At 36.6% G+C, this 23,780-nt stretch overlaps 1 protein-coding gene across 2 annotated transcripts in view; it reads left to right on the forward strand.

The window, feature by feature from the left end:
* The first annotated feature begins 1,077 nt into the window (after positions 1 to 1,077).
* The window catches only part of LZTR1 (leucine zipper like post translational regulator 1), a 29,788-nt gene continuing 7,085 nt past the window's right edge, over positions 1,078 to 23,780 (forward strand). For both annotated transcript variants that reach the window (XM_058177049.1, XM_058177048.1), the window contains exons 1-17: positions 1,078 to 1,348; positions 1,470 to 1,532; positions 2,330 to 2,386; positions 4,011 to 4,090; positions 4,505 to 4,613; positions 7,560 to 7,643; positions 9,762 to 9,819; positions 10,503 to 10,642; positions 12,391 to 12,592; positions 13,378 to 13,488; positions 14,666 to 14,758; positions 15,480 to 15,575; positions 17,316 to 17,499; positions 19,242 to 19,411; positions 20,263 to 20,419; positions 21,825 to 21,951; positions 22,732 to 22,881. In XM_058177049.1, the coding sequence (XP_058033032.1) occupies positions 1,182 to 1,348; positions 1,470 to 1,532; positions 2,330 to 2,386; positions 4,011 to 4,090; positions 4,505 to 4,613; positions 7,560 to 7,643; positions 9,762 to 9,819; positions 10,503 to 10,642; positions 12,391 to 12,592; positions 13,378 to 13,488; positions 14,666 to 14,758; positions 15,480 to 15,575; positions 17,316 to 17,499; positions 19,242 to 19,411; positions 20,263 to 20,419; positions 21,825 to 21,951; positions 22,732 to 22,881 (2,048 nt within the window). In that variant the 5' untranslated portion in view covers positions 1,078 to 1,181. The remainder of the gene's footprint in view (positions 1,349 to 1,469; positions 1,533 to 2,329; positions 2,387 to 4,010; positions 4,091 to 4,504; positions 4,614 to 7,559; positions 7,644 to 9,761; positions 9,820 to 10,502; positions 10,643 to 12,390; positions 12,593 to 13,377; positions 13,489 to 14,665; positions 14,759 to 15,479; positions 15,576 to 17,315; positions 17,500 to 19,241; positions 19,412 to 20,262; positions 20,420 to 21,824; positions 21,952 to 22,731; positions 22,882 to 23,780) is intronic.

Genomic DNA, 23,780 nt, shown 5'->3' on the forward strand with positions numbered 1-23,780 from the left:
GGATACTCTTCCTGTGCCCCAGAAAGTTCAAAGCTCAGAAAAAGCATAAAACCAGGGAGCACACAGGATCTCAGCTGTTCAGGATCTCGATCCTGACCACCATTAAACCATCTTTCCAAGCAGCCTCCATGTTTCCAGTGTCTTTGTCCCCACTTGGAACTGAACCCAGATGGATATTTCTTCCAACAATACTTTACCTGACTGTGGTCTCTTCTCATAATCCTAAAAGCTTTAACCAAAAACTTTCTACTATCTGTTGTTGTGTCTTTCTCTGACTTTAATTCCTGGGGCACACCTTGATTGGTTGTCAGACTCCCAGAATAACATTTTAGGTTGTCCCTCAAGCTTGCCTGAGCCTTGCCATGTGGTGAGTTTCTGTTCTATTGTGTTGCAAATGATGGTCTTTGACAAAGGAGGGGGGGATTGAGTGAGCTTGGCTGAAGCCTTAATTGCCCATTGACAAAGGTGGGGGGTGGCAGGAAGTTGCTTTGACTTTAAAACATGTTTCTCCATTTCTCATCCAGGGAAATATATTCTGCCTTTTAAATATTTTCTAAAATATTTCATTCTTCTAGGAGGTGGGTGGGTGCTAAATTCCTACACTGTCCTATTGTTTTTCTTTTCTTATATATATATATATGTGCTTATACCTCCTTATATTTACTCATATAAGTGTTTATATACTATATAATCTTTTTGTATGATACCTACATATATTGTTGTGACAAAATAAAATAAATAAATAAAAATAAATAAATAAATCCCCCCCCTCCTGTTTAACAAAATGTTACGTCTTAATTCATATTGGAAAAACTGATCATTACGCTACTACGTTCATTCTCGGCTGCCCGAATCCCAATTTTAATATACAAGATTGTTTTTTTTTCTTTTTGTCTTGAACTTTTGGCTGCCGTTGCCACGTTATATCATAATTGAATCGCGTACTTCGAAAGGGTACGTGGAACCACGTTCTGATTAAAATCTATAGTTAAAATACAAACTATAAAATCACCCTTGGAAATGCTGCTGCAGGAAGTATATTGGCATGCTGGGAATTGTAGTCGGATTTCCGAATAAGAAACGGTGTCAGCGGGGCCGTGGGATGTCGGGAGTTGTAGTTGACATTCGGTCTTGATCGCTGTTCTCTCGCGGATTTTCTTCTCAGCAGCAAAAGCCGGGCCATGGCGGCTGCGGCCAACTCGGGCGGGCGGTCCAAGGTGGCGCCCAGCGTAGATTTTGATCATAGCTGCTCCGACAGCGTCGAATACCTGACTCTGAATTTCGGGCCTTTCGAGACGGTGCACCGGTGGCGCCGCCTCCCGCCCTGCGATGAATTCGTCGGGGCTCGGTGAGACGTCTCGGGGGTCTGCTGGCGGCTCGGCTCGGTGTTGGGCTGAACGAAATGCTGGACCGGGTGGCGGATTTAGGGAAGAGATGTAAACCAAGGTTGTCTCCTTTTTTCTTTCCAGCCGTAGCAAACACACCGTGGTGGCTTATCGAGATGCCATCTACGTCTTTGGTGGGGATAACGGGTGAGTCTCCCTACGTTCCTCCCCTTGTGGTTGTAGCCCCACCTGTTCCCACAAGCAAAACAAACGCTGGCTCCTTTTTGCGCTTCTCCGCTCCCTAACATGGTTCACTTTCACAGTGGCACACAAAAAGTTTCTTCCAGACAAGGTTTTCTAAGATGGGGATGCAGTAAATCTAAAACCTTACTTCTATGGTAAAATTATATATATATAACATATATAAAAATTTCTAAGGTCACCTCTGTGGGAAAGGGACAATGGAATAGCAGTTTTATTTGCATCTACTATGTAATAGTTGGGAATATGTTTCACTGTGTCTAGTTCACAGTGGTTGCTTTTATGATGGTTGATATAAAAACAATTCCTATGTAATTGCAAATGAAAGAACTTTTGCTAAGGGGTTTATGCCATCATACCATTACAGCTTTCAAAGAAAAGAATGGTAGTGTATTACCAAAAATGTTCAGTCTTTACTGTGTCAGTACTGTTGTCATTTTAAAGGCAAATTATTAAAAACATAAATAAGACATTTGCTTGAGGCATTTAGGAAACAAGCATGAACAAGCAAAATTTCAACTTATAAATATTTGTTCTGTTTCCATTAATTATATTTATTTGTAAAATTTATCCTAATATAATTGTTAAAAAAGTTACTGTTTTTCTCTCATTTGATTTAAAAATAGTTAAAAACCAAATAATAGATAGATTTTAGCTGAGTAAATTTCTTTCACCTATAAACTTTAATAATATTTTTGTGGCTTCTAAATATACATTTATGTATTATTTCCCTTACTTTGAAGGAAAACTATGTTGAATGACCTTTTAAGATTTGATGTGAAGGACTGCTCTTGGTGCAGGTACATTTCTATTTATAATAAATATCCCATATTATCAATATTTGAGTGAATTGGAACTTATGAATATTTGACAAAATGAGAAATTATTTATTTTTCATGATAGCAATATACTTTATTGTTGTCTGTTTTGATTTGGTGTCAAAATAAGTTAAATTATTGGTAAGGCATGTTAGGAAGAAAAAAGTTTTGAATCATTTTAAATAAGAATAACGGAATGAGCATATAATTTTAAATGCATTTATCTACTTTGTTATAACTAAATATATTCAGGATTGTAGGTTTTATAACAGTAACAAGATAAATTATATTACCACAGAATTTTAGGAAGTGTGATGTGTCCAAATTCCTTCCGAACAAATATTCAAAGTTTTCATAGGTTATATACAGGAGCAATAGTATATAACTGGCAAATTCATAAAATATGTAAGAATAGAATAGAATAGAATAGAATAGAATAGAATAGAATAGAATAGAATAGAATTTATTGGCCAAGTGTGGTTGGACACACAAGGAATTTGTCTTGGTGCATATGCTCTCAGTGTACATAAAAGAAAAGATACCTTCATCAAGGTACAACATTTAACATTTAGAACACAAATGATGGTCATAGGGTATAATTTAACACTTAATGATAAGCAACAAAAATTACAGTCATACAGTCATAAGTGGAAAGAGATTGGTGATGGGAACGATGAGAAGATTAATAGTAGTGTAGATTTAGTAAATAGTTTGACAGTGTTGAGGGAATTATTTGTTTAGCAGAGTGATGGCCTTTGGGGGAAAAATGTTCTTGTGTCTAGTTGTTCTGGTGTGTAGTGCTCTATAGCGTTGTTTTGAGGGTAGGAGTTGAAACAGTTTATGTCAAGGATGTGAGAGATCTGTAAATATTTTCACGGCCCCCTTCTTGATTCGTGCAGTATACAGGTCCTCAATGGAAGGCAGGTTGGTAGCAATTATTTTTTCTGCAGTTCTAATTATCCTCTGAAGTCTGTGTCTTTCTTGTTGGGTTGCAGAACCGAACCAGACAATTATAGAGGTGCAAATGACAGACTCAATAATTCCTCTGTAGAACTGGATCATCAGCTCCTTGGGCAGTTTGAGCTTTCTGAGTTGGCGCATTAGATTAATATTGCTAATTTAAATATGAAATATAATGCTCTACCTACCTATCTACAATCTTATTCCTAGACTAGTAAAATTATTTTAGTAAAGCTGGAAAACATACAAAGCAAAATATTTACACTTGTGCCCTTTTGTAGAGACAATTGGAGCCACATACATTTGGAAAAAGGCACAGCAGCTTTAGTATTTAAAAAATATCTGGTTCATACATGCTGCCATGCATTTTGAAGCATTCCTTTCAAAGGATGTCTATATTTCTATTTTATTACATGTTAAATGAAAATATTTCCTCTTTTGTTCTAGGATGTAAATCCAAAAAACTTTTTGTTATATGGCAGGCAGAAAACCCTTGCTGATCTGTACTTGTTTTGTTTTGTTTTGCTATGAAAGACATTAAGTTAAAAATACACACAATCAACATTTACATGTCCTTTCATTAAAGTACCATATTAATTAAGCCTATTTTTTATTTCTACGTACTGTTTTATATTATCCTGCATAGGGCTTTTACTACTGGGACTCCACCAGCACCAAGGTATCACCACTCAGCAGTAGTTTATGGAAGCAGCATGTTTGTATTTGGTGAGTTATCAGAAAGTTAACCGAGTTCTATGTGTAATTTAGGAATCTGAATTAGCATGAGGAGTTAACAACAAAAGTATATAGCACTGACAGAAAAATAATTAATAAATGTTATCAATTCATGAATGTGAGCAAGGTCTGAGAACAATATGGAATAAGAAAAGTTTAAAAACTAACAGTATGCAAATAGTGCAGGAATCAGACATAATGCAAAGCATACCAGTAAATAAAAAAATTAGTATACATTGCACAAAGTAGACATGACAAGTTCTGGATATCATATATGTTTCTTATGAACTATAAAGACATTAATTGGTTTGCTTTATGTAATCATATTTATTGTTATAAATAATAACTCCTTTATTATCAAATTGTGCAAACCATCTCTTTTATTATAACATTATCATCATGTAGGTGGCTACACTGGAGATATATATTCCAATTCCAACTTGAAGAACAAAAATGATCTTTTTGAATATAAACTTGCAACAGGCCAATGGACTGAATGGAAGATTGAAGGAAGGTAAGAGTGTATATTATTACACAAACCTGTAAAAAGCGCAGATTCATAGAGCAGTGCTCAGAGTAGTAATTTTGTATATAATTATTAAGGCTGCAAAGTGGTCTAGAGATTTTAAAATTTTAGTCCTTCCCAGTTGATAAACAGTAATAATATTAAATCCACCACGGTAGCAGTCTTCTTTCAATCCTTTTGCCTAAAAAAATCAATAAAAGGCAGGAATCAGTGGCTGTATTTGCAGATAAAGCTAAAGAAAGAACAATTGCTTTTATTTAGTCAGGACCCCAAATCAAACTAAAACTAAAAGACTAGGCTGTTAAAAGTTGCCAATCCTTGATTTATGTATTTGGTAAGTAAATGTAAAACCTTACTTCTATGGTTGACTTCACTAATTCAGAAAGAGAAAGCATTCAATTAATTGTTAATTAATTGTTGCTTTTATTTATTTATTTATTTATTTATTAAATTTTTATACCGCCCTTCTCCCAAAGGACTCAGGGCGGTGTACAGCCAAGGATAAAACTCAATATATATACAATTAAAACCAGAATTTAAAACAAAGCAAATTACAAATAAGGCCGACAATTAAAATTTAAATTTAAAATTTAAAAATTCAAAATCCTAAAACAATAAAAAAACCAATTTAAAATAGTAAAGCTATTATGCCAGTCCCGCTTGAATAAATAAGTGTGTTTTTAGCTCACGGCGAAAGGTCCGAAGATCAGGCACTTGGCGTAAGCCAGGGGGAAGTTCGTTCCAGAGCGTCGGTGCTCCAACAGAGAAGGCCCTGCTCCTGGGGGCCGCCAGCCGACATTGTTTGGCGGACGGCACCCTGAGGAGACCCTCTCTGTGAGAGCGTACGGGTCGGTGGGAGGCATAGGGTAACAGCAGGCGGTCTCGTAAGTACCCGGGTCCTAAGCCATGGAGCGCTTTAAAGGTGGTAACCAAAATCTTGAAGCGCACCCGAAAGACCACAGGAAGCCAGTGCAGACTACGCAGCAGTGATGTTACGTGGGAGCCACGAGCGGCTCCCGTTACTACTCGCGCAGCCGCATTCTGGACTAACTGCAGCCTCCGGGTGCACCTCAAGGGCAGCCCCATGTAGAGAGCATTGCAATAATCCAACCGAGACGTGACCAGAGCGTGAGTGACCGTGCATAAGGCATCCCGGTCAAGGAAGGGACGCAACTGGCGAACCAAGCGAACTTGGTAAAAGGCCCTCCTGGAGACGGCCGCCAGGTGTTCATCAAAGGACAGCCGTCCATCCAGGAGGACGCCCAAGTTGCGTACCACCTCCTTTGGGGCCAATAACTCGCCCCCAACAGTCAGCTGTGGGTGCAGCCGACTGTACCGGGGTGCCGGCATCCACAGCCACTCCGTCTTGGAGGGATTGAGCTTGAGTCTGTTTCTCCCCATCCAGACCCGTACGGCTTCCAGGCACCGGGACAGTACTTCGATGGCTTTGTTGGGGTGGTCTGGGGTGGAAAAGTACAGCTGAGTATCGTCAGCATACAGATGATAACTCACCCCGAAACCACTGATGACCTCCCCCAGCGGCTTCATATAGATGTTGAACAGGAGAGGCGAGAGAATCGACCCCTGAGGCACCCCACAAGTGAGGCGCCTCGCGGACGACCTCTGCCCCCCTGTCAACACCAACTGCGACCGGTCAGAGAGATAGGAGGAGAACCACCGATAAACGGTGCCTCCCACTCCCAATCCCTCCAACCGGCGCAGCAGGATACCATGGTCGATGGTATCAAAAGCCGCTAAGAGATCTAATAGGATCAGGGCAGAGGAGCAACCCCTGTCCCTGGCCCTCCAGAGGTCATCCACCAACGCGACCAAAGCCGTCTCCATACTATAACTGGGTTGGAAGCCGGACTGGAACGGGTCTAGATAGACAGCTTCATCCAGGTACCGGGGGAGCTGCCATGCAACCACACTCTCTACAACCTTCGCCACAAAGCGAAGGTTGGAGACTGGACGGTAATTCTCCAAAATAGCTGGGTCCAGGGAAGGCTTCTTGAGGAGGGGTCTCACCACTGCCTCTTTCAAGGCGGCGGGGAAAACCCCTTCCAACAAAGAAGCATTTATAATCCCCCGGAGCCAGCCTCGTGTCACCTCCTGAGTAGCCAGTACTAACCAGGAGGGACACGGGTCCAGTAAACATGTAGTTGCATGCAACCTCCCCAGCAACCTGTCCACGTCCTCGAGAGCCACAGAATCAAACTCATCCCAAATAACCTCAACAAGACACGTCTCTGTCATCTTGGTTGGATCATCGCAATTTTGGTCCAAACTATCCTGAAGCTGAACGATTTTATCGTATAGATAACCGTTAAACTCCTCAGCACGTCCTTGTAAAGGGTCATCCCGTCCCTCCTGATGAAGGAGGGAACGGGTCACCCGAAACAAGGCGGCCAGGCGGTTATCTGCCGATGCAATTTTTCTTGATGGGCAACTGAATTGCACTTTGCTTAGCCTGAAGGAGGATTTGGAGTTTTAATGTGTTGGTTTGTTTTTACTCTCTCATAAAACTACGAAACTACGAATACCAAAATCTTGAGATTTAAATTATTTATCCCTCCAAACCATCCATTCCTCCATCCATCCAAAGCAATTCTGGCCAGATAATATAAAATTAAAAAGAATAATAAATAAATAATATAGATGAGGTAAAACATATGCTCATCGTCAAATATAATTAATATATATCATCCAGGTCAGAGATGTTTTGCAGGTTGGTCCAAACTTATTGTGTTCTAATAAAAAAATTCTTATAGCATGTAGCCAGAAAAAGTATATGATATTCTGTACTAAAATTTAACTATTCCCCAAATAGTTAAATTTTGATAGTATTCTTTCATATAGGTATGTAATAATCAGCCTTTTATCATACTTGTGTAACTGTATTAGCAGTTAAGATACTAGTAAATTTGTCTTTAGATTACCAGTTGCTCGGTCAGCTCATGGTGCAACCGTCTATAGTGATAAACTCTGGATCTTTGCAGGATATGATGGAAATGCACGGTAAGATACATTATTTGTCTAAGGCTATGATTATTTTTATTAATAATTATAAGACAACTCATTTTAAGACTCTTGATGTGATAGGATGAAGATAGATCTACTTATATGCCTTTATTAGTATTTTAGTTTACTATTAGTTTAGTATGATATTCAGAAATTCATAATTAAGAAGACTAATTTGCAGTTTATTGAGCAATTTAAATGAAATCAATTATATGAGCTTTATTGTTCTAACATACATTTCTTCATTGGAAAAATGTGTTTCCATTTTCTGGAGCCTTTTTTCTCAAGAAAATTAATTAATAATAATATATAATATTTGGCCAAACCTGGTTTGACCAATTATTACAATAATTTCTTTACTGTCTCCCTGACCTTTTTACTTGGATTTACTTAATTTACTTGGACTTCAGTAAAGCATTTGATAAAGTAGACCATAACCTACTATTAGATAAAGTAGAAAAATGTGGGTTAGACAGCACCACCACCAGATGGATTCGTAACTGGCTGACCAACCGCACTCAATGTGTAGTCCTCAACGGAACTACATCCACATGGAGGGAAGTATGCAGTGGAGTACCCCAAGGCTCTGTTTTAGGCTCAGTACTCTTCAACATCTTCATCAATGACTTGGACGAGGGGATAGATGGGGAACTCATCAAATTTGCAGATGACACCAAGCTGGCAGGAATAGCCAACACTCCAGAAGATAGGCTCAAGTTACAGAAGGATCTGGACAGACTTGAACATTGGGCGCTATCTAACAAAATGAAATTCAACAGTGAAAAAAGTAAGGTTCTACATTTAGGCAAAAAAAACAAAATGCACCGGTACTGTATATGTGGTACCTTGCTCAATAGTAGTACCTGTGAGAGGGATTTTGGAGTCCTAGTGGATAACCATTTAGATATGAGCCAGCAGTGTGCAGCAGCTGCTAAAAAAGCCAACACAGTTCTGGGCTGCATAAACAGAGGGATAGAATCTAGATCACGTGAAGTGTTAGTGCCACTTTATAATGCCTTGGTAAGGCCACACTTGGAATATTGCATCCAGTTTTAGTCGCCACGATGTAAAAACTGAGTCCTTCGGGAGAAGGGCGGTATAAAAATTGAATAAAATAAATAAATAAATAAATAAAAAAAGATGTTGAGACTCTAGAAAGAGTGCAGAGAAGAGCAACAAAGATGATTAGGGGACTGGAGGCTAAAACATATGAAGAACGGTTGCAGGAACTGGGTATGTCTAGTTTAATAAAAAGAAGGACTAGGGGAGACATGATAGCAGTGTTCCAATATCTCAGGGGTTGCCACAAAGAAGAGGGAGTCGGGCTGTTCTCCAAAGCACCTAAGGGTAGAACAAGAAGCAATGGGTGGAAACTGATCAAGGAAAGAAGCAACTTAGAACTAAGGAGAAATTTCTTGACAGTTAGAACAATTAATAAGTGGAACAACTTGCCTGCAGAAGTTGTAAATGCTCCAACACTGGAAATTTTTAAGAAAATGTTGGATAACCATCTGACTGAGATGGTGTAGGGTTTCCTGCCTGGGCAGGAGGTTGGACTAGAAGGCCTCCAAGGTCCCTTTCAACTCTGTTGCTATGTTATGTTATGACTTCCAATACCTAGTTGCTTGTCTCTCCAATATAATTCTTTCCTAATCCAAAATAAATTCATGAAGGGTAATTAAAGATATAGATGATTTAATTTTGAATGTTTAAACAATTTTAGGAGCTTGGATTCAGTTCCTTACACTAAAAAATGGAACCCATTTCAAAAAGCCCCTTCAGATTCTGTATGGATTAATTTTCCAATATGGAAGAGAAGATGAGAAATAATCTCTGAGGCAAAATTCAGGCCCTATGTCTTGGAGCTCTGGCTATGACAATTGTTTATAGTGACAGTAGGTAACAGGGATTGTAGGTTACACATTGCACTCCTTTTGGTCCCCAAATCCCACAGTCTCCTTGGATCTCTATTGCTGAACTTTTAATATATGTTCAATTCTAATATCTAGATTATCTAGGCACTGGATTGGAAATTTTCCTTCACATCCAGTAGATTGTGCTACTACTGTTACATTCCTAAAAGTATATTAAAAGTTGTATTTTCCTTCAATACAGATTAAATGACATGTGGACTATTAGTTTACAAGACAGAGATTTAACGTGTTGGGAAGAGGTAAGACATTATCTTAATATTGTTAAATGTTGTGTTAAAATATTCCTCAATGAGAGTAATCTATTTAGAGATGGATTGTGAGGGAAGGGTGAATGAATATTTCTAATTCAACAATTGTCAGTATTTCAGAAACATATTTGAACAAAGTATTGGATGTAAAGTTCTAACTGTGTGCAATTCTTTATATTTAAATTCCTGCTAGATTATACTTTAGGTAATTTAAGACTGAGATCCTCATTTTTCAGGAGTAAGCTTATTAAATGTATTTTTACTTTTAGCAAGGGTACATAGATATGGTATGTAACCCAATTGTTGAGCTTTTAAAACCAGTATCTGGTTTTAAAAAGTTTAGTCTTTGTTTATTTTTTGATAGTACGAACAAATCACAATACATTTCAGTCTTCAAATGAACAATGACTCTATAGCTCTGACTGGATGGTGGGGAATGTTCCCTGCCATCCAGTCAGAGCTGAAGAAGCTTCTTGGATGAGAAGTGAAACGTCTTCAAAGAAAAACCAGAAAGTCCAGTTGCCTCTTGAAAAAGCACTTTTGGGACAACCATGACCTGGATGACTGAGAAACTCCATAGAAAACGAATCTATAATAAATAGATCTACAGAAAATCTTAGATTGCAGGTCTCGACACAATTTATTGCAATTTATTTTGTGGTATTGCTTTTCAGATTAAACAAACTGGTGAGATTCCTCCTTCATGTTGTAATTTTCCTGTAGCTGTCTGCAAAGAAAGGATGTTTGTTTTTTCTGGCCAAAGTGGAGCAAAGATTACCAATAACCTTTTTCAGTTTGAATTCAAAGAAAAAATGTATGTATGAAATACGACTGAGCAAAATCAAATAAGTTTAAAAATTAGTATCTTGGATTTTGAAAAATGATTTGAAAAGCATTCCCCTGATTTGATTTGATGTTGCCCTCTTTTTATTTTAACTTCTTTGTATTGTGATACTATTGTGTTTTTATTTTTTATGCTTACTTTTTTATGCTTATTTTTACATTATATTTTTTCTTTGTAAAATGCCAAGAGTTATTTTGATTGCAGTAGCATAGAAATATGTTTAATAAATAAATACATTTCTATAAGTTATCTCCAAGAGAAAATTGTCATAAAGTTCAATGGAGACATTGAAGAAAATGCCACTGAAAATGAAAATCAGGAGAGGGCTTTGAAAGGTGTGTGTGTGCTTTCAGTTCTGTTTTTGACTCCTGGTGACTGCCTGGACAATTCCCTGCAGTTTCCTTAGCAAGATTTTTTGAAAGTAGTTTGCTACTACTGCTTCCTAGAGTATGAGAGAACAACAGGCCCAAGGTCACCCATCTCCCTTTGTGGGACTAGAACTCATGGTCTCTCAGTTTTCAGCCTGCTTGTTTAACTGCAACATCAAACTGGGTCACAGGAGTAGACTATAACATTTAGTATTACTGAAATAATGTTCATGAGGACCCAGATTGTTGGGGGCAATAAAAGTTGACTTTGTATATAATATACAAATGGATGAGACTATTGCTTAACACAATGTAAGCTGCCCTGAGTCTTCGGAGAAGGGCGGGATATAAATTCAAATTTAAAAAATATATTGATTACTTCTGTATTTCTGTTGTTATATGTGTTAAATCAGTCAACCTACATGGATTTAGCTTTACTGTTTCAGTAAGGCATTTGCTTGAATTATTTTTATTATGAATGAATTATTCATTATCAGTATAAAAATTGTAATGGACCCCCCCAAAAAAAGGCTATCTGAATCCCTTTATTCCCATTATCCCATTATGAAATTACATTACATACGCTGGTAGGATGCTCCATCAAGTTGATTTCTGAAATATAAAGTGGAGTAGCTTATCTTGCCTTATCAGGGAAAACATTCTACAGAGTGATGGACTGAATTGTATTTCTATGTTATTTATGAAAACAGATTAAAGGATCCTGTTGTAAAACCTATTATAATCATTTATAATTAACATTTAAACACAGCAAAATGTAAAAAGGATGCATTAGTTGTAAACTCAACTAAAACGTTATGTGTTCAGTTTAAGGAAATCAAAAGAGAACAACAAAAATGTATATGGTTAGAAGTAATTCCCATTTAATGTGCTTACTACTTAGTTGAGGATTGTATCCAAACTTCGATTAGCTGATAAGCAGGATAACAATTTGTGAAATATTTTGTATACATAAAAAAAGGGAGACATTAAAGATAGTAACAACCAGTCAAACATACAAAGGAAGATGTGATTTGCTTCATAAATTTCTTTAAAACAAAGTGCACAGGATTTCAGAGTAAGGACCAGAATTCATCTTTGACTTGGTGAAATCATGGCAAAAACTAAATCTTATTTAATCTAGATGTAAATCTAAATTCAAACCAATTTTAATTACCGTAAATACATGAAATACATTGGGGTTATTCTTGAAATAATGATTTTCCTTTCTGTGAAACATGACAACTGTTAGAGGAGTTGTTGTGCTTGGATGCAGCTTTGTGCATTCCCGCTTTAGAAACTGAAACTCTAAAAATTCAATTAATAAATACTCTTTGTTTTTTAAAATATTAGTTGGACGCGAATCCCTACCGAACATTTACTACGGGGCTCTCCACCTCCTCCCCAGAGGAGATATGGTCACACGATGGTTGCATTTGATCGCCATCTCTATGTGTTTGGTGGTGCTGCAGACAATACATTGCCTAATGAACTTCATTGCTATGATGTTGACTCTCAGACATGGGAAGTTATCCAGCCAAGTCCAGATAGTGAGGTAAAAATATAATTAATTGCCTTTGCAAAATCTCTGATTTAACAAATTTATTTCATATATGAGAGATAGAATTATAAGGGAGAAAGAAATAGTGTAAATAGTATAAATGCTGTTAGTAAACATGGGACAAATTACCACTAGAATTTTAAAAAGATTATTATATTACAGCTTAGGAAGAAATAAGAAATAAACTTATTCACTCAAGCCTTTTAGTGTTTTGATGTTGAATATGTTAAATGTTTAGTTTATTATTTTATTATGTTTTGTTTTAATGTTTGTTGTTTTATTGTACATTTGTAAGCTTTTCAGATCCATTAAGGAAATGGATGTTATACAATGTGTGGGGTATATATGTGAATAATTGGGGCTGTTCCTGGGTAAAAGGGGAGTTTAATCACAGCTAGTCTACTGGTGAGAGGTAGAGCATTGTGAAGTGGTAAACAAAGTGAGGGCTTTACCCTTCTGGATATACCCACTCTTTCTTATGAATATTAAGATACTAAGTGATCTGACAATTTTCCTTGGTTTGATGTTAGATTGAGAGGTTTTTCTCTCTTTCTTTGTCTGTATTAAAAAGACACTATTCTTTTTAAGAATGAACTGACCTGTATACAATAGTATATCTCTATATATATGTATTTCCCACATAGTTGTATTGAATCTTAGGTTTTGAAAACTGATTTCAGACTAGAAAATATTGGTTGCAGGGCTCCAGTGAAGAAAACTGAATTTGTGGTTATGCACCATAATATTTGTAAAGGGTATTTTGCATTCTTTGTTTCTAGTTACCAACTGGAAGACTCTTCCATGCTGCAGCTGTTATCTGTGATGCCATGTATATCTTTGGAGGGACAGTGGATAATAATATCAGAAGTGGAGAAATGTATAGATTTCAGGTAATATATTGAAGCATTGGTCATTGATTAGTGTAAAAAGGATTATTTGTTTAAATTTTGACAGTGAACAACTTACTATTTACAGTAAGTTTACTATTTAGTATTTATTTAGCGTAGAATTCTATTTTGGAGCATGATCCTTTGATCAGTTTGATATATAACATTAAAAATGATTTTTATGGAATATAATGGAAAAGTTTCCTTCTGCTAGTTGAGATCTGATGTACAAGTTGAGAGCAATGTTAACTTGTCACAGAAACAAGTTAAAGTGCAGAGTTATCACACTAAGGAAACCTCAAGATCTAGCAGAGTTATTTTCATTTGCAGAAATTTAGAATCCAGCTGATGTGATTTCATATTTGAACTTGTGTTCTCCCACCACTTTTCCCATCATTTTTCTTTTTGTATAAAATTGAGTAGTTTCCGACATTGCAAGCTGTCTAATTTTATTCCTGGATCTTCTGAACAGTTTGTGTTGTAAATAGCTAATATTTCATGTACATAACTTTTCCATGTAGAGTTGCTTCTGTATGGTTGTGTTTCAAGAAAGCGGCCCAGCTGGGGGATCAAAGGGAAATGGGCCATGCAAGTGGTGGGCTGGCATTCAGACAGCCCTTGCACGAGTGGCAGGCCAGCACGCACGCACATAGCTCAACTTGCACAAATAGCAGACTGGCACACACACGGACAAGTGCCCACCAGCCTGCCACTCAGTCAAGTTGAGCTACGCACGCAGGTGCTCACTCCAGCCAGCCACTCTCACAGTGGCCAATTCCAAATAGGCCATGACCCAATAGTGGGCCGCAGCCCAGTGGTTGTGGACCTCTGATCTACACTTCTGTTTCCTTTTCTTTATCTTATCTCATACCATTAGTTACTTTCACCTATTTATTGCCCATTTTCTGCATTCTGCATAACATTTTCTGTCGTAAGAGGAAATAATATGATGAATATGTATGTATGTGTTCATTAATTAGGTCAGAGTTTTTCTTGGTACTATTTCTTATGAAAATGTTATAGAGCAAAGAGAATTAAATCTTCCAGATAGTGTACCATTATATTGGTTCAATGACATAAAGAGTTAATAACACTTATGTAATCTGTTCATGCCAAACTGTCAGTCATAGCAGTAAAACTTTCCATTTCAGACTGTAACATAGCAATAACTTGATTTCAGTTTTCTTGTTATCCAAAATGTACTTTACATGATGACTATGGAAGACTATGGGAAAACAGGCAATTCAGTGATCTAGAATTTGTGCTTGGGGAGGTAAGTAAATTCTAATGACATGGCTGAAAAGTTTTCTCTGCAGGAAATATATGTATATATATCATCTGTTATTTATATACTATGTACTTTGTCTGTTATTTATCAATATAATTGTATTAAGTGCTGAAAAGGGGCTTTGAAATATTTCCGGGGGTCATGCTGTGTATGATTTCTCTATTATATTGATAAAAGAAAAACTAAAGAAAAGCTTAGAAGAAAAATGAGAAAGTGAAAAAATGTTCTGTTGTTATTTCTGCTTTTGAGATATGAATAAACAGCAAAGAAAGCAGTTTTCATAACCTCAGAAACCAATTCTTCTCCAGCTCCAATATAATTATTATCAATGTTGATTCCAAGAGAATGTCAATTAGATAGTTATTGCTTATATAAAGGCCATAGATGAACTATGTTACTGGTTTGCTATATATTCTCAGCCTATACAATACTCATTTCTTTGGCTTAGTAATATCTGTTCATCTGCTGGAGAAGTGAATTTTTCTTTCAGCCCCCATCCATGATTATCAGAGAACATAAAGAAAAGCAAACAACTTCTCTATATATTTAAAGTTGTTACAGTTACAGTTACATTGTTTGCTTCAGTTTTATAATTGCTGCTTTATTAAATGAGAATTGAATTTTTCCTTTTTTGTTGTTACTGTTGGATGTATGTTTTTTTCAGTTTTGCATTTTTTCCTATTGATAAAACACCTGTTTCTGACAGAAAGAAGAGAGGGTCCGAGGGCATACAGCTATTGTCACAGCTCGCTGTAAATGGCTGAGGAAGAAAATTACACAGGCAAAAGAAAGGCTGAAACAGGTATGATTTATTACAAATATTTATTGGATCCCCATTTTCCAATTTATCTTATGGCTTAAGTGAGGCCAGCGTGTAAACTGCTGATATTTAACCATAAAAATAAGTTAGAATAAATATGTTTGTTTGCAGCAATTGGTTCTCCTTTCCAAAAATAATTATATCAGGCCATTTGTTTGTGGTTTGTTTACAGCAATATATTATTGTAGTAAGCATACAACAAAGAATATTACTACTAGAACTAACTAGAGAACCTTCCATTGCTTAGCTAAAGTTTAATGACTATATTCTCTTATTAACTCCATTCACAGTATCTTTTGATACATACTTAACTTGAAACAAATGGATAGGAGGGTCACAAGCCACTAATATTACTTATTAAGGAAAGAGCTGCAAATTGGTGCTTTCATGTTAACTAGTTGAACCTAATTATAAAGAATTCAAAGGCATGGATGCTTTCAATAAAAAAGTACTGTATTTTTCAGAGTATAAGACATACCTTTTTTCCCCAAAAAAGAGGGTGAAAATCTGGGTCTTATACTCCAAATGTAGCCCCACCCAGCTTCTCAAACGGAGGTAAACGAAGCTTCAGAAAAGAAGCCCTCAAACAGAACTTCAGAAAAGAAGCCCCCAAACAGAGCTTCAGAGGCTTTCAGAGGCAGAAAAAAAAGCAAGGCACAGAGCTTACAACCAAGGAACCTGTTGCTAAAATTCACCTTTGGGAACAGCTGAGTGGGGGTATTCTGGAAGGCCAATCCACCTGCCAATCCACCAGCTTTTTTCTTATTTTCCTCCCCAAAAACTAAGGTGCGTCTTATACTCTGGTGCGACTTATATTCCAAAATATTGTAATCTAGAAGTGATGGGTGATTTCTTTTTTCAGTACCTACAACAGGATATAATATTTGAGTAAATCTTAAAATATATACCATCATCAGATTTAATTTGCTATTTGTATTAGTGCCTATCTTAATTTTAATAAAAGGTAAAGCAAAAATAATGGCAAATTTGTCTAGTGTTTATGTACATGCAAGGCTATATTTGTGATAGAGGGTGCCCCTCGTGGCTCCCGCATAACACCCATCCTGCGCAGACTGCACTGGCTACCTGTGGCCTTCCGGGTGCGCTTCAAGGTTTTGGTGACCACCTTTAAAGCGCTCCATGGCATAGGGCCGGGTTATCTACGGGACCGCCTACTGCTACCGAATACCTCTCACCGACCCGTGCGCTCTCATAGAGAGGGACTCCTCAGGGTGCCGTCAGCGAGGCAATGTCGTCTGGCGACGCCCAGGGGAAGGGCCTTCTCTGTGGGGGCTCCCACCCTCTGGAATGAACTGCCCCCAGGACTTCGTCAGCTTCCGGACCTTCGGACCTTCCGCCGCGAGTTTAAAACATACTTATTTAATTGCGCAGGACTGAGCTAGATTTTAATTTATGGGTTTTAACTTGGGTTTTATTTTTTATATTTTTAATTATTAGGCTTTGAATAAGTTTTTTAATTGTTTTTAGATTGTATTTATTTGCTTTTAAATGCCTGTAAACCGCCCTGAGTCCTTTGGGAGATAGGGCGGTATATAAATATAAACAATAATAATAATAATATATAAATAACCATGTAATTGCTTCGTTTTGCGGCATTATTTGGCTTACATAGACTTGAGTTTTATGTATTTATTTTTGTCAAATTTAGATGAGCCTAACTGTTAGATAATGTTAACCGTAACTTTTCTCTCTCTTTATTAGAAATCTAAGCAAGAGGTTAATGAGGAAGGACAAGAGGTCTCCCAAAAGGAAACGACAGGCAACAATGTAAAGATGGGTCGCCCGCAGCCACTGCTGGAAGTGACAATCCGGGAAGCTGAAGCTCAGCCCTTTGAAGTGCTCATGCAGTTCCTCTACACAGACAAAATAAAATACCCACGCAAAGGTAGAATAGTAGAATTGATTCTTAGGAAAAGTAGTACATGTTTTCATTGTCTCTTTCTGGAATTCGTCTTTCTAAGAAAGGAAAAAAATAAATGTGACTAGTGCCAGAGGCTTAGGATACTAAAACCAAAAGCAAATTTCATGTGATCACCATCTGCAGCAAATTTCAATATGCTTAATCAGACCAGAAAACGGCTGTGTTTCTGCTGACATGTTCCCAACATGATTTGTGAAACTCTGAGCAAATTAGAAATTCTTAGCAATCGGGGTAATAGCTGACCATTGAAAGATGCCTTTGCCTAACGTTATAAGAAATATTTGTAGGAAATATTTAAGAATTTAAAATTCTTAAAATTCTTAAAAAAAAAAGTTTTTAATTTAAAAACCTCCAGCACCAGGCTGAATATTGAGGCTCTGAATTCTCAGCTGAAATGTGTTGAGAATTTGTGCCTTTGAGCTGGAATACGAATAAGAAGAAAAAGGAAAGAAAGAAAGAAAGAGGGAAATGTCTTTCAAGGAGATAATAAGCCAGGTGCTTTTTTATATTACACTCTTGAACAGGAGAAGCCAGTTTAAAGGCTTGAACAAAGTAGTTATTTTATCACCATGTTATCTCTCTCTGTTTGTGTCCCCCAAGCAAATAGTCTACTTACGGAGCAGAATTTTTGTGATTAGATTTTTAAATGATAATTTTTAAAAGCCTATATGCAATGCTAGAACATGCATTTTATAGGCTGGTGTTCTAAATTAAGCAAGAAACTGTCCAGCTTAAAGGTTTATCTTGCAAGGCCTTTTTTGTAACCAGGAATCTGGAGAACTACGACACGTCAGAATAAAGATAGTATTTGATTTACAACCATTTGTTTAATGGTGGTCCAGAATTACAACTGCCTCAGAAAGGATGCTTTATGACTCCAGAACACTTCCAGATGTTGCAAAACGTTGCATCCTTATCCACACAGTCATAAGATCACAATCAGGATCCTTGAAAACCTCTTTGGACTTACAACTAGTTGCCAAACTCCATTGCCACCTGCAGTCTTCTCTACCAAGGGTTGGCTGAAAGAGCTGCCTATTGAGAAAAGCTGAACTCCTTCAGTGGGGTGCAGGAACAGAGCAGAAGGAGTTCCTTTCCAGTGCCGGAGAGCTGAAATTCTTTAGCAGGCAGCTCTTTCAACCAACTCCCAGAGACAAGAGGGAGCTGAAAATTTAAAAGGAGTTTAGGGACCACAGTAAAGTGCTGCAGTGCAGACCTGGCTTGTACCTGACCTTTAGGGCTTCCACCATCCCATGAGATACCCTGTGCTACACTAATAACCTGCATTGTCATTTAATGACCCTAGCAAGGAATGCAGGGATTGTGGCAATTAAGTGAGGCAATTAAGTGAGGCAATTAAGTGAGGCAATTAAGTGGGTATTAATAACTGCCAGAAATTATTATTGTAATGGGCAGGCTCCATTGCAGTCATAGGTTGAGGTCTACCTGTACTCGGGGTGATACAGATAACTCATCTTCCAGCACAGAGTTTTTATCTTTTTTTGTTTTACTGTACTCTATATTTCATTTCTTAACATAAAGGAATGTGCATGCTTTAATAGCATTTTAATATAGGTCTTTAGAGATTCATTATTGCAATATTAATATTGGGAATCAAATAATTCTCTTTCCTGCCTACTTTCTCACCTGTCACATTGTTTGCAGTATGTGCAATTAATTGATTTTTTTTTGTTATTGTTATTTAGGACATGTGCAAGATGTTCTGCTAATCATGGATGTGTACAAGTTGGCTCTTAACTTCAAACTATCTCGATTGGAACAACTCTGTGTCCAATACATTGAGGCTTCAGTAGATCTGCAGAATGTACTTGTTGTATGTGAAAATGCAAACAAACTTCAGCTGGATCAGCTGAAGGTAAGCTTTTTTGGAAAATTGTAGTCCAAGTCCAAGCATAGGCCAGAAATCAGGAATTTGTGAATTCTAACTCTGCCTTGGGTACAAAGCCAGCAGCATGACCCAGTCACTGTCTGTTAGGGTTAAGAAGTAGGCAATGGCAAACCACGTCCAAACTCTTCCTAAGAAAACTTCAGGGACTTGTCCAGCTAGTCAACACTAAATCTTTAGTGTGTGTGTGTGTGTGTGTGTGTGTATGGATGTAGAATTAATGAATTTTCATATATAAAACTGTTTCATTTTAAACTAACTTGAAAATTCTGGTACCAAGCAGTCAGTTTTCAAGTACTTTTCTTGAATGAAGCCATCCATTCTTGCATGTGTTTCAGCTTTTTTCCATTGTTCATGTATCAGTAAACTATGCAAACTTGAATTGTTAAAGGGAGATTTCAGCTCTATTGGGAAATAAAAGATAAATGGACCTGATCCCATAGTTTAAATAAAATAGAAAAGTAGATTTTGCAACTAAAGGAGAAGGTATGCAAGCCAATATTTTCCTGATTTAGAGAGACTCTGCTAAAGAACTTTGGCAACAATCAAAGGAAGAAAAATAAACTGGCTGTGTAATTTCTGAATTTGAATCTTTCAGAATTAGCTTCTATAAATAGTGCATATTCATAGAGTTAACTGTAATGCTTGCGAAACCGGTCATTTAAACTCTATTGTATTGTAGAATTTTTATTCTATTGTATTGTAGAATTTTTCTGCAATTTTTTGAAATTGTAGAAAAATTTTTCCAAACATGATTTTCTTACAACATGGGGGCTATGTATATGTACCCACTTGCACACGTATGCTTCTTTTTTTTTTAGGAACACTGTCTGAATTTTGTGGTAAAAGAATCGCACTTTAATCAGGTAATAATGATGAAAGAATTTGAACACCTTTCTTCATCTTTGATAGTAGAGATAGTACGAAGAAAGCAGCAACCTCCACTTCGAACACATTCTGATCAGCCTCTTGATATCGGTAATGTACCTTCCATCCAAGATGAACTGTTGTTTTCACCCTACAGTTTGTGTATAAATTATAGAAGTCTAGAGTACAGGATAGAATTAAAATCCATAAATAAAATGAATTTGAACTAAAATGAATTTGAAATCATAAGTAAGATTCTATAATTTTGTAGGTGAGATGAATGATTCTAGGTCTTAATGATAGCCTAACCAATAAAGGATAATATTTGGAGAAAGATATATTCATTTTAACCTCCCAGTACTGTCTCAGATAAACGAGCTGAATTACAGTACAGGTGTTCTACAAAGTGTAAGCTAAAAGAACATTCATTATATACTACAGGTAGTCTTTGACTTATGACAATTGACATCACAGTTTTGGTCTCTAAGTTATGTAGTCATTAAGTGAGTCATCATGTGATTTTACATTACCTCAGTTGTTAAGCAAATCATTGGGCTGGTAAATGAATCATGCAGTTAAGCGAATCTGGCTTCCCCCATTGAGTCAGAAGCCAGCTGGGAAGATTGCAAGTGACAATCAGATGACTGCAAGACACTGCAACTGTTGTAAATGTGAGTTGCTTTTGCTAAGTGCCTGAATTGCAATCATGTGACTGTAGGACTATAAATTTGAGGACATAACTGCCTTTTTTCAGTGCCATCAAAACTTCAAACTGTCGATAAAAATGGTAATAAGTTGAGGAATACCTGTTAGTAGTACTTACATGGACATAGCTTGTCTAACTGCCTCTTATTGCTAAAACTGATACTGTATTCTTTTTAAATTTAAACCACAGTATTTTGCAGGGTGATATTGATAATCCTTTGGTGGTTCTATAGGAAGAAAAAATACAAATGTGTTTTTCACATCTCCAGTTATATTTTCAGTTTGCTTGGGATGAAAAAAAGTTTACCCCTATGAGACGTAATTAATATTTTGCCAATTAAAAATCTTCAAACTTCCCCCAGGTATTAGATTTCTGATGTTCAGCTTTGTAACTTGACTGTGTAGTAATTCGTATCTGTTAACTATTTTGCTTAGCTAATCAATTTGTCAGCTCAGAATTTAGAAAGAATACAATAATACCTTGTAGCTTACTTCGGCTTTAAAAAACCAATTCAGGTTGTATGAGAGACAGGGAAACAGAGAAACTGAAAAAAATCTTCCTGGTAGAAGGTTCTGGCAAATCAGTTCTACATTGTTGCCAAGAAAACTATATGGACGTGTCTATAGTCAATAACTTGACTTGGGGAATTTGGTAACTTAGATTATCAAATATTACGAAATTCCTCTTGATGGCATTGCATTGCACTGAAAAGGTGGATACCTAATTGCAAATGACTTCTAGCTGTTCTGATATAACTAAGTTAATGATTTTCAACATCTTGGGTAAACCTTTATGTTCCTCTGTGTGCAGGAACCTCGTTGATTCAGGATATGAAAGCCTATTTGGAAGGTGCTGGTCTAGAATTCTGTGATATCATTCTACTGTTAGATGGTCATCCAAGACCAGCTCATAAAGCTATTCTTGCAGCCCGCTCTAGGTATGTTTTACATTTTAGTAATCCATGATATAAAATTATACAGATGTTAGACTATAACTTCTTATTTTGACTTCTTTTTATTGTAACTATCTTACAAGTATCTTACAGTTATCTTACAAATTAGGCCCAAGCTTGCCTGCCTCCTAGTTACTTTTCTTGTCTTGAACATACAGAAATTAATATCTGAACAGGAGACTTCGATATTTTGAATGCAGAACTTATATATATAGAGAGAGGGCAGCCTCTATATATCTATATCTAACTATCTATCTATGTTCTTTCTATCTATCTATCTATCTATCTATCTATCTATCTATCTATCTATCTATCTATCTATCCATCCATCCATCCATACAAACACACGCAGAGACATATATATATATATATTGCCCTCCTGTACCATACATTAAAAATGCAGTGCAAAATAGAAATATTTGATAAGAAATGTTGAATAATTTTATTTATTTATTTAAATTTGTTATTTATTCATTCATCCTTCCATTCATCCATTCATTTTTCTGAACTTCCCATCTCCCCCAGAGAGGGAGTATGAATAATATTGTATAAAACCCTTGCACAATGTGTAAGTTTAAAAACACTGTAAATGGGTTGCATTTGAGAAACAAAATTTTTAAAAGAGGCATTTAAAAATGCTCCAGCATTTCATTCTCTACTATTTATTTCGTTTGTTGAACAACTAACCAGTGACACAATTTATGAGAACAAGGCAAGTATGGAATCAACCATACGGTTCAACCGGTTTCTTCCTTTTTTCTTCAGTTACTTTGAAGCCATGTTTCGTTCTTTTATGCCAGAAGATGGCCAGGTTAATATTTCAATTGGTGAGATGGTGCCAAGCAAACAAGCATTTGAATCTATGTTACGATATATTTATTATGGTGAAGTGAATATGCCTCCTGAAGATTCCCTGTATCCTTTATCTGGTTTAATATATTACTCGAGTTAAGTATTACAAAAGAGATGCTCAGTGTTTTCTACCTGAGGGTACACTCTTTCCATGATGTGCCAGGGACCACAAACCAAAATGACTTGTGCCAGGACAAAACTCACATTAATTACAGGTAACTTGATGATCTCCAGATTTATTTATTTTTTACTATTTCACCCTTCCATTACATTCAAAATTGCAACTTTAAAATCTCTGGGGATTGTACCCAAGATTTAAGAGACTAGCCTGTGCTTGTTTTGTACAATTCTGGGTGCAGAATTATATATAAGTTAGCTTATAATTATTTAGTAATAAATATCCTGGATAGGGCTTCAGTGAGTCTTGTAGGATAGAAGAGAAGAAGAAAAATAATAGCTTACTAGAGAGATCCTGTTTTCTGAATGTTAACTCCAAAATTCATAACAGGATTATTTTTCCTGTCAACTTGGGTAGTCTGCTAAAATTGGAAATCTGACTTAGATTAGATTAGATTAGATTAGATTTATTTGATTTCTATACCGCCCTTCTCCCGAAGGACTAAGGGTGGTTTACAGCCAACATAAAACAATTTTATCAATATTATCAATAAAATTAAAAACAATTTTAAAAATCTGATTCAATTCAGTTTTTAGGGCCTCTGGTGGCTCAGCAGACTAAGTCTGTCTGTTATTAACACAGCTGCTTGCAATTACTGCAAGTTCAAGTCCCACCAGGCCCAAGGTTGACTCAGCCTTCCATCCTTTATAAGGTAGGTAAAATGAGGACCCAGATTGTTGGGGCAATTAAGTTGACTTTGTATATAATATACAAATGGATGAAGACTATTGCTTAACACATTGTAAGCCGCCCTGAGTCTTCGGAGAAGGCCGGGATATAAATT

This window comes from Ahaetulla prasina, chromosome 3 (genome assembly GCF_028640845.1).
Source record: "Ahaetulla prasina isolate Xishuangbanna chromosome 3, ASM2864084v1, whole genome shotgun sequence".
Lineage (NCBI taxonomy): Eukaryota > Metazoa > Chordata > Lepidosauria > Squamata > Colubridae > Ahaetulla > Ahaetulla prasina.